At 34.4% G+C, this 12,010-nt stretch overlaps 1 protein-coding gene and 1 pseudogene across 1 annotated transcript in view; both read left to right on the forward strand.

Moving 5' to 3' along the window:
• The first annotated feature begins 181 nt into the window (after positions 1-181).
• On the forward strand, positions 182-842 carry LOC108967327 (annotated as a pseudogene).
• A 4,424-nt stretch (positions 843-5,266) lies between these two features.
• The window catches only part of LOC108967342 (glycoprotein-N-acetylgalactosamine 3-beta-galactosyltransferase 1-like), a 9,862-nt gene continuing 3,118 nt past the window's right edge, over positions 5,267-12,010 (forward strand). The window contains exons 1-2 of the mRNA XM_018930680.1: positions 5,267-5,405; positions 5,586-6,072. Coding sequence (XP_018786225.1) covers positions 5,339-5,405; positions 5,586-6,072 — 554 coding nt within the window. The 5' untranslated portion in view covers positions 5,267-5,338. The remainder of the gene's footprint in view (positions 5,406-5,585; positions 6,073-12,010) is intronic.

Raw genomic sequence — 12,010 nt, forward strand, 5'->3', positions numbered from 1 at the left:
AAAAAAAAAAAAAAAAAAAAAAAAAAAAAAAAAAAAAAAAAAAAAAAAAAAAAAAAAAAAAAAAAAAAAAAAAAAACGAGAAGAGAAGAGAGTGATGTGGAGTGAGACCTAGAGAGAATAGAGGAATGTCAACTAAAAATGCCAGAGTTGCGATCAACGCGAAAAAATAACCATATATATGATGAAATGTCTGCTACAATGCTTTTGGCTGGACACGAATAATTTACGTCCACTGAAATCAAAATTAAATTGCCCAATTTTACAAACAAATACAGGTAAGTTATAAATTATGAGGTCAACACATAACATTAAATATTTTTTTTTTATTTTTAGACAAGAAAAGCGGAAATTGGCCATCGAGTGGTTGTGCCAGTCAGTGGAAATATTATGAGGTGGTCCACTAAGCGCTAGGCGGTTTTAAAAGTTTTTGTTTCGCCGAACTTGTGGAGGATAGCATTGATGGTAAGTTTTAAGCGCATTGGAGTAGATTCCAATATTCATAATAAAATAAAAAAACATTTCTGGAATGTTTCTTTACACTTTTATTTGTTTCTTCTATTTTCAGTTGACATTGATCCAATTTATGTTGAGGCCGATTCCCAAGCCCAGGCGATGGACCTTCTACGTCGCATGGTTGCGCTCGGCCATCGTCAAGCGATTCTGCCAAAAAGAAAAAAGCAAAAACAGTRATGGAGGAAATTAAAGATGACTTATTAAAGGCGACTGAGGCGATGAAGGAAGCCGATGAAAAGTGCCTTTCTCTCCTACAAGAATACATTAGCRATTTAAAAGAAGTGAAGGACGCTTTCATCGACTTCCTTCGTCGCCAAAATTATATTTAAAAGTTTTTTCTTAAGTTTCAGTTTAAGATACTTGTATAAGATAAATGATGAATGGAAAATGAGTTTAAATATTATATGTTAATCAAAATGAAAATATATATGTAATATATAAAATATATATATAAATGAATAAATGAATACGAAAATATATATGTATATAACATATGAAAAATGTAAAAATATCTGTTTTTTGTTTGTACTGGAATTGAGTTATGAGATATGTAAGTATGGATCGGTTGAGATTTAATAATATTTCAAAGTTGAATAATAACTCACTGAAATACGAAAGAAACGCTTGTCTTATTTCCTCTGCTCTTGGGTTGACATTTCCACAAATGTTAGAGCCGTCTTCTGGCAACTGCCGAGATTCGTTTTCGATTTGTTGTGCTGCAATTCACTTTTCATTAATTTCATCATTTTCCTCGTTTAAAAAATTGTGCAAAACGCAGCACGCTTTTATGACAKTTYTCGTGTTGGCCATGTGGTTATCCAAGCCTTTTCCAACCAGTCTAAACCTTCCCTTTAAATGACCGAAAGCATTCTCGAGAGTACACAGTGGAATTTTTTTTTATCCAAAGGTTGGTTTATACAAAATGGGTATGGTTTCATCAAATTTGAACGCAGAGTCGCCCAACAAAACAACTGGAACATTAACTGACGATATTTGTCTACTCATGTCTTTAAATATAGTAGATTGTGCCAACTCGCTTTTTAAAGATGATCTCTCAAATATTGAAGAGTCATTACAACGGCCTGGACTACCAACGTTGATGTGTATAAAGCGACATCTATAACATTAGAGAAATACATTAGGTGTTTAAACGAGCTTCATGAAAAAACTTACTTTGTATCTACTAAAGCCAAAAGAACTGCGGAATACCAGCCTTTGTAATTGTAGTAGTCAACAGCATCTTCTGCAGCTGGGCGAACATCTATATGGAAACCATCTAAAACTTAAAAATATATAAAAACTCCAATGTAAAAAATTTAACTTATTGTTATAGCTCCTAACACTTGAGGGAAACCCAATGACTCAAAACCATTTTAATACTCGCGCAATTGAATTTCGTTCATTGGGAATTTCTTCAAATACAAGGGTCACAAACAACGCCAGACTTCATGACAGAAATCAATTAGAATAGAGCAGACAGTGCTTCTACAAATTCCGAACATATTTCCAATTGTTCGGTATTCTGCCGAAGAGCCAAGAGTATATAAAGCAATAGCAATGCGTTTCTCTAATTGAATTGCTTTGCGCTAGTTAGTGTTTTTCTTCTCCAAACCTTTCAAAATAATACACAGTTTAAGGAAAGAATTGCGCTTCACTCGGAAGTTGTTTTTAAAAAATGAGCCTGAATTATATACACATTATAAATAAACGAAGTTATAATACCAATATTTATATATGTACTTGCCTTTATCCAAATAGACCTTGTTGAATTTGCTCCATATTGACTACACATTTTTAGTGCTACCTGTTCATGCAGCAAACGTTTCAGTGCTACGCGTTTGGAATCAAACAATTCCCAAATTATTTCCATTGAGCGGAGATAATTTAGAAGAAAGACAATTTTTTAGACAATTTTTATAACAACGTACGACATTACAATGTTCTCCTATAATAAATACTTTGATGTTTATGGCTGATTTTCAAAAACATATGATTTATAAATCACCAACGGCAGTAAGAACACTTTTGGGTTATGAAATGCATAAATGTAATCTAATCTTTTAAATTTTCGGTCTGAACATAGTACTAGGCTAACTGAAAATCATATGGCTTTAACTTTAGTAGCGCCATCTATGCATCAGATCTTTTATGTTTGAGCCTAAAATGGATACAATTCGGAGGAAACTTGACCCGGCCCCCATAAAACTAATATCAAGATTTTTGAACATCCGGCTGGCGTTATTACATATGATTGTATTTGAGGTATCTTAATGAAACCCATGTTAATTGTATGTAGTACTGACAAAAATAGATAAAATAAAGTCAATACTATCAGCAAACCAACTCTGATATTACTACTCATAATAATTTTCGTTATTTTATGAATAATTATGGCGAATGTGTCAGTCAATGAGTTTTGCGTATATATCATGCACTCTTATTCACTTGAATAGGTACATCTTTTATTTTCTAAATTTGCGTCACTTGAATAACTACAGTATTCTCAATTCAAGAATTGCGGAAATTCACACTCGAGTTTTTGTTTGTACGAAGAAGTAGTTATTTTTGATATTTGAAATAGTAACATACCGCCCCCAAACCATCACACCCCCTTTATGTCTATGTTGACGGGCTATAAAATGTTCTTCTCTCTTAGAAATTAAATCCGTGRGGTTTCTCGAAATAATTAATTTTTATTTATCCGAAAGCACAACCGATTTGCATTAATTTTTCCCTCACATGTGATTGCTGCAAACTGTAGCCTTTCGCCATTCCGTTGTATATTTAGAGATGGTTTTGTTTTGAAGTGTTTTGAGTACAAATTGCTCACAACTTTATGTTATTCTTTTCACAGGGGAAACTCTGGCACTGGAATCACTTTTTTCTATTATTTTTGCTGCAGAGTCACTTGAATTAGAAGCTTTTTAAAAATATACTATCTTTCTGCTACCGAAGCCGCCTTTTTCGGTAAAAAATTGTTTGCGACATTTGCACTTTTATTAATTTTGGAAGTAATAGCTCGTGCAGAAAGGCACGATCAAAATCATCAGCTTTGAGCTTTTCGACACCAGAAAAAGCATCTGCTCGTTCCATATTCACTAAGAATCGTTTAAAATTTCTTAGGTACTAAAAGTAACTATTCAAGTGACGGAAATCTAAAAGCACATCTTTCGAGTTATTCTTTAAAACATTGCATAATAAAAAAATTATGACTTTATATTTTTCATTTTCACAACATTTATGCAAAATAGAAACCAAGCTAATATGCGCCTATTCAAGTGAATCGAAATACAATATATCATTTTGTTTTAAATGTGTTCTGGAGTATACCTGAGCTATATCAAAGTTAATACAAGCTGTCCATCCCTTTCTCTCCTTCCAATATACCCCTTAAAATGATTTCCGTTTTTCCACCTGTATTTGAACCGCTCAGGGTGGTCAAAATGTGTGTTATTTTAATTAAACTAAATTGATCAGTTTTTTTCATAATTTATATTATTTAGCACTGAATAAGAACAGATGATGAAATTCGAACCTCTGGTTGACGTTTTCCACATAAACTCATTTCATTAAATTTAGCTTTTTCGGTAGAGTTATTATCACATATAACGCATATCTCATTTGAAGATCGACGCGAACTAAATTATAGCGATGAAACTAAGTTAAGTTTATAGTCTTCAATATAAACAGGATTTGATTTGGTGGAGGTTATTGTCCAAGGCACCGCCAAAATATTAGAAGAAATAAACAGCTTATAGCTGCCATCCAAACTGACCAATCAAAAACAGAATAATGAGCTCAAGTATATTATAGTTTTGGTGCAGCCGAAGTTGACGTTTTTTCCTGCTTAATATAAAGTTTCACTAGCACTTGAGAGAATTTCCCGCTTGACTTTTGCAGATTGCAAAAGTGTAAAATGTTCGGTTACACCTGAGCTAAAGGGCTAAGTCCTTCCTTACTTGTTTATATAGAATTCTTACTTTTGACGGAAATCGATAAATCGTGTTTGGTCCTTAAAAATCCACCGACGCCATTCTCCTTACTTTTCCGACCTCATTATTGTTGCTTCAATGTTTGTTATCATATCCTTCTTTTCCGATGGGTTTCATCCTGCTACGATTTTTTTGGTTTCAAGAATTGTTTACCCTGGTCTACTAGAGGCAAAAGCTTGCATGAGTGCTTTTGCTATATTTTTTTGTTTCTGAGTATTTCATAAGTAAGGTCTTTAAATTAAAAGTACGGATTACGTCAGATGGAATTATATTTGGCTTGCTATAAAGCCAGCATACTTTTTCTATTATTTAGTACTTATTATTGCTTTTGAAGCATAAATATCGAGAGATTTTTTCAATAATAAAAATTCCCTTGCCATCATACCAACAGTGGTGAGCAAAAAATGTGGACCACATACTAAGTCTGTGTTTACATTTACTCAGGCCGACGTAATGTAGTCGTTAAAACAACACTACATACATACATCTACGCGGGATATTTTTAAGAATTAGTAGCACAACGAACAAACGGTTTATTTTGTTATGCGAAAAAAAAGACATGCAGATAAGTGGTCGTAAACCGGTCGTTTAAACACTTGACAATGCTACACGCAAAGCAGCCACCGATCGCTGGAGATGTAYGACTGCATGTGGAAGACTTAAGCACGGCGATTGGGTATAATGCTACATATACGAAGCGCAAGCGATGAGTTGCGCTCAGCACAAAGAGGAGTTAAGACGCGTTAGCCCAAAGCGCGGCGCTTAGTTTAAGTGGCGGCAATCCAGTATACTCAGCGCTTGCAATTATTTACTTTGCTTCCGTCACAAAGACGATGAGTCGTTTGCTGGAGCTGCAGCGCGTATGCGCGACCGTCAACAAGGACGCAAAGTCAACAGAAAGTGAGTACAATTAAGCTATAAATCATAAATCATTTGAACRCGCGACACAATTTAACCAGCTAAAATCAAGTAAATAAATCATTCTGTAAACATATGTATCTACAAGATCTAGAAATAATTGTTGTGCGCTGTTATAATCAAAATAAATATAAAATCTGCTTTTCCTCTTTACTTTTCCAGAGTCCTTACTGCCTTTTAGAAAACARTTGCAATTCCTCTACGGYTACGTGCTCGGCTTTCTGATGGCACTCACCACACTGCTCTGCTACGATCGCTTCCTGCTGCAGATGGCGCAGCTGCGGCAACACAGCACGGCCACTGAGAATTGGCAGACGGGCTATCAAACCGCCTTGCAGCAGCTGAAAAGTGATGCTAACACACTGCAACAACAATTGGCGGCGGAAGTGCGCGTGCTTTGCATGGTGCTGACCACGCCGGCGCAGCACAAAACTCGCGCCGCACACGTGAAAGCCACTTGGGGCAAGCGCTGCACGCGCCTCGTCTTCCTCAGCAGCGCGGCGGACATGGAATTGGGCGCGGTGCCGGTGGTGGACAGTGCCTCCGATAAGTACGATCTSTTGTGGCATAAAGTGCACCAAGGATTTCGTTACGTATACGCCCGGTACTACGCGGATTACCATTGGTTTCTGAAGGCGGACGATGACACGTGAGTGAGTGTGCATAAATAAGGAAATATGAAAGTGAAGTGTAATATCTGTCTCTTATACACATCTAGATGTGTATAAGAGACAGCGGCAATTCTTCGAAAAGTTATGTAACCTTCAAACAGCAGGAACACACTTAAAGACAGCAGTGAATGACCGCTATATGAACTAACTATGCAAATCGAAATTTGAATTGTAAAACGTGTAAAAGCGAAATGATTTTTGATTCTGCATAAACTTGTTCGATGTGGTTAGCAAAATGCTGATAACAAAACAAACAGAAACACAATTTAAAATAAAAGTAGCATAATTAAAAAGAAAGAACTCGAGAAATGTGAAACAAGTTTTTGGTTAAGCAAAATTGTACTGGTTCATTAGACAAAACGTCCAAATGCGGATTATTTTATCTCTTTACCGCCATCGTTCAGTCAGATGATTTTATTTATGACAAAAATATTCAAAAAAAAAAAACAGAAAAATATAAATAAAAACAAGTTTTATAGAACAAAATTATTGCTAAAAACAAAGTGAATAAAATACTTTCTAACCGTTGTAATAGAACGTCAGATGAAGTGGAATGTGAAAAAATCAACAGAAACTAAAATAAATGGCACAAAAATGGTATGAAGTGAGATGCTTATGAAATGATAAAGAGTRATAAAAAGCGTGGAATAAATTATTTGTGATAGAATGCTTGAAGAAAGTGAAACAATATTTAAAAGCGATGCAGAATAAAACTCTCAATTAATAATTAAAATTTAATAACACAATAATTAAAGAGTATGTTCTAATTTTATTAATATCTACTTCAGATATTTTGATACACTCGCTGGTGGTATTGCAGTTTTTCTATTACAACTAAATCGGAAATTAATTAGTCTGATTTTCTATAGCAAACCCAGTATTAAACAGAAGAGAATTTTTGATTATTAAATTAGAAAACATCTTTAATTTTACCCTGAACGGGGTATTTTAAGTTTGCCGAGCTGTGTTGAAATAGCAAAGTCCGTCTGCCTGTATGTAAACGAATTAGCCTAACAAATCTTGTTTTATCTTTTTTACTGGAGAAAAATTTATTGGACCCACATATAACCATATTTTGTCTTAAAAATTTTACCGTTTATTTAAGTAAAATATAAACAGTAGTATTATTCCAAGTATTCCTCGCCTGACGGCTAAGAATTAATCGAGCCAATTTTTGATACTCTCTTCTGAGGTCGAATCGTTCCATCCGTGAACGTATCACTCGTTACGTAAAAGCCTCTATTTCGTATTATGACATACGTGATCGTAACGCTTCTATCGTCACCTGCATGATGATTTACGTGAACGAGTATATAAACGTACAACGTTTTTGTATTTTAGTTGAGATTAAAAATAAAATTATTTACAAGGTAAAGGACACATAAATTTTTGAATTAAATTTATTAAAGAATACTTTGTTTGGTCTCTTATCGTTTGTCGATTGCGGTGAGGCGGTTCGCTACTCGGTATCCATTCATTGTGTGTGATAAGAATCGCAATTTTGAGAGCCGTAACGTATTGTAAATTGCATACAGATGTTATGTATACCTTCCTTTCTTGCCATATCCTAAAACTCTCAACCGTCTTTTTAAGATTCCAATGCTTTGTTCAACGATATAAAGAAAATTTTGTTAATGAGGATTCATAATTTGTTTTTTTTTTTTTAATAATAATAATACCCAACGATTACCGTCCTCCCGCCCAACAGATGCGAGGGGCGCAATCCGCGAACGAGCAGAATTAGCCGAGTCGTAAAAGGCAAGGGAGTTTTAGGCGTTGCGATCTTAAGCTGCTCAGCTACAGAAACAAAAATTTCAACAGCCAAAACTAAGAATTAGATTAAAGTTTATAATTTTTAAATGCTACTTGTTAAGAGTAGATAAAATAATAATTTTAAATCGTGACATATACGGTGGAATGGTTCGTTTAACTCGAAATTTGTTCTAGAAAATTTTAAAAGTAAAAAGTATATCTCTTCGCTATCTACGCACTATTTTTTTTTATCCCCATCACTTTCACTAGAGCTCAAATAWAAAAAAAAGTTGGGTCCATTTTGATATTTAATTAGCTTTTGTTATCTTATTGAAAATTTTGCAACAGTTTTGACAATTCCATATCTATTGTGACCTAAAATGTGGAATTTAAAAACTATTGTGAATTGATAATATATTACGATCCGTTTGCTATCATACGTCATAATGCCAATCTCCGTATGCGATTGACGTATCACGTAATTTTCTTTCGTATGTTTGCCGATCCGTGCACGGATGGAACGATTCAATACCTGGTCTGTTAACCGTGCTCCAGTGAGAGTGTTCTTCTTCGATCGGAACAAATAGTGGTTAAAATAGGAAAGACCCAAACTATAAGGCGGTCTTCCCAAGTACTGTTTTTTAAATAGCTTTTAATATAATTGTATTGCAACATGAGTCCTGGTGTTATTATGATGGAAAGAAATTTGCATGTTTTCAGTCGCAAATTCCGGGCGTTTTCGGTAAACGTTCGTTTCAATCTGATGAGTTGCTGTTGCTAGCATTCCTCACTGATGATTTCACCCGGCTTTAGAAGCTTATATAACACGTTCTTCTGATCGTATAAAATACAAAGCGTTTCCTTGGAGTCATGGATATGCGACTTTGCTGTTTGTCTAGTTGGTCACGTTTCACTTTTGATTTTTTGAACTTTTTCATAACCAGCCACGATAAGCTGCAAAAACGTTTAATCTTTGTAGCATTGAAGCAAAATTTCTGTCGTAAAAAAAAATCGTCTTTAATATAATAATATATATAATTGCTTGGATTCTGATCCTCTGGGTGACCGTTTGCAGTTTAAGGTATTTCCCAGGCTTTGATGCTTGTAGTTGCATGAATAAAAATGATAGCCCTTCCTTACTTGTTTGCATTAGAACCATATCTCTCGCTTGAATCCCACGTACGCTAATAGAACTTATTTCATCAGCTATATATCTAATTATTCTTCAGGTTCTTAGCTTTGAGTTTAGCTTGCGTTAGTCATGACGTCATGAACCATTGTATTCTCCTAGCAAACGCTCTCCATAATGAGTAATTGGATGAACTTGCTGTAAACTCTATTGCTTTCATTCTTGGCTTGCTGCGAGCATTCTAACTTATAGTAACAATAAAACTGGATAATAATAATAATTGCAATTAGAGCACATACGTTAGTTTTTGGTACGCTTTTTCCAGAGCGTAGATATACCAAACGTGTTTCGAAACATATTCATTCGGAATGCCGCACTGTGAAAATACCGCTTTCTTTTTATGTTTAATTATATATTTGACGTGTGTGATATTTTGAACGAAAAGAATACTGAACAAAACAAAGAAAGAAATTGAAATTGTACCACTTTAATTCTTCGCTAGTTGTATCTCACTTCTTGCGGTATATTTGTTTATCTCTCTACAATTTACTTATATGAAATTTTAATCATACGTGCTTTCTGTGATTAATATGAGTTAATTATGTCACTTTTTAGAATAGTTCCCGTGTTCTGTTTGATAATCTCTCACTGCGAAATAAATAAGGAGTGGAAACAGTTTTTTTCGTAATCAAAGTAGTATAGTATATGGCATTATCATTACACTATCAGGCTTTTTAAAAGAAAATTGAACTAACCGTCTCGAACAAAAATAAAAAAAGAATTAAATTTAAAGCAAAGTCTGCTGAAATCCAATTGAATTGGAAGGCCAACCGATATCTATCAAAGATAGTTTTTGTCAATTTTCTCCACCTCATCTTTCAAGTCATTGGTCTTGTCATTCTTCTATACTCTTTAAGTAATTTTCGGCAAAATGTTAGAAACTGGCATTTTTTGKGGAATTTATCACGCAGCCAAAACGTCTTTTTATGATTTAGCAARGATTATGACATTTTGTTTCTTAAATATTTCCCTTAACTTTATTTTTCAATTCGAAAAAAAATGTGTATTCCATTTCTGTAAAAATAAAAGTGGATAATAATAATAAATGGATTTACGTTAATTTTTGGTACRCTTTTTCCAGAGCGCAGATATACAAAACGTGATCACTGATGACGTGATCACTGATGCTTACCATTGAGACTGGTTTTTCGATCTTATTAATGTGTTACATYGTGCCAAGATATAGGAATAATTAGTGCTCATTTGAGAAACAATTAGAAGCAGCCTTTCTAACGAAGCGTTCTTAATATTTCAAATAGGCTATTAATAAAACTGCAAAATTTTTAAATACGAGTTGTATGTTCGTAAAGTGGCTCTGACMGCCTATTATGCTGAAACTGGGAAGAWTCACGTGATATTTAAAAGTGAGGGCAAAACTATCGTTTTACTGATTGAGAAGAAGCAACAGGTCAGTCTGATGGGAGCTAAGCAAATGTTCATTAAAAAGAGATTCGATATACAAGTACTGATCTCTAAAAATTACACTGGACTAACTACAGTTCAACAGTACGGTAATCAAACCTCTACTAGAAGAACATCCACCGCTAGTGGAGCAATGCAATATTAACAAATTCGCCAAMTTTTGTATTGTTCAACCCCTTGAAAAATGTTTGGACTTTTAGGGTGTTTCACGGGAAAACTGTACACCGTTAAATGATAAATTTATAAAAATATGATTTGCTGAATTTGCTTTAAGACAATGATCTGAAACACAAGAGCAGATCCTGTACTTGATGGAAACTTGAAAACTATTTCATTACTTTGATTGGCCATCACAGTAACCAGACGCCGCACAGTGTATCGTTTAATACAAGCTAGGGGACAAAAATATTTTAGTTTGAAATTTAATTATTTTGGTCGTGTTGAGATTCCTCCGAGAGTTGCCCRATTGGGAAAATACAAGTTCTAATTATCTCCATACTATGTACCAGGATTTTGTGCACGGTGACTGGCGTATAGTACCGCGAATATAGATTAATTTTCTTTCGGTTTTGGAACAAAGATTTTCGAATTTAATGCAATTAATATCATAGCCGAAGGATAGTGTTCTCCATAAAATGCAAAATTTTTAGTTAGATTGATATCCAATCCGGTAATTCCCCACTCAGTTCCGGATTCATACAGAACCTGTGGGCCATATTTCCATTACTAGAGTTCCTATATCCAGGTTTCGGTGTATCTATCATAAGTCCCATCTGGTTTTTAAACTTTTGCCTTACTTCTYCCGAAYRMTGTTTTATACTAGCATTTTCTATATTGCTTTTAGCTTGTCACTTTTTTACSTCMAATCGATAACAAATGTGTAACATAMATTCAAAGSAACGAATCCAAAGTAGACAAACCGAAACTGTAATGCTCTTTTTTAACCATTACGTCTTTTAATTCGCCATTCATCAGTTTGGGAGTTGCCCAAAGTGTACCAATCAAAGCATTACATACTTTACCGTCTGAGATTGTGAGATAAAGATTATGTTTTACCTAAATTTGAGAACCGCGATTATCACAAAGTGTTGGAAGAAGTTGACATAATTCTTCAAAAACCGTGTTATTTTCTGATATAGTAAAATCAGTTGTTTCCTTTGAAATAATCAGCTTAATTGGGCGACAAAAGAGTGTGGACGAACTCTTCGTTTTCCGGTTTAAAATACGACTCTTCAAAATGTTTCTTTGGCCTACCTTGAGGTCGATTGCTTCCATTCGTAAGTGAAATTGTATATCTGCTCCTTCTAACCAACTGCGATTTTGTTTAAAAAACGTTCAATCATCATATTGGCTTCAGTCCATTTTTTGGAATATTTTGACGAAACACTCGAAATTTTTAACTGTATATCCCTCTGTGTATCAGGAGGTACATCTGTACCACTAAATTTTCTCATAACATAATCCACTAACCGGGAATTTCGTTCCATTTTATATTTTCGCCACTCTTCAAATAACTCCATTTTGGATATAGAGCAAACTCGATCTGGAAAAAA

This window comes from Bactrocera latifrons, unplaced genomic scaffold (assembly GCF_001853355.1).
Source record: "Bactrocera latifrons isolate USDA-ARS-PBARC rearing strain unplaced genomic scaffold, ASM185335v1 scaffold_183, whole genome shotgun sequence".
Taxonomy (NCBI): Eukaryota; Metazoa; Arthropoda; class Insecta; order Diptera; family Tephritidae; genus Bactrocera; species Bactrocera latifrons.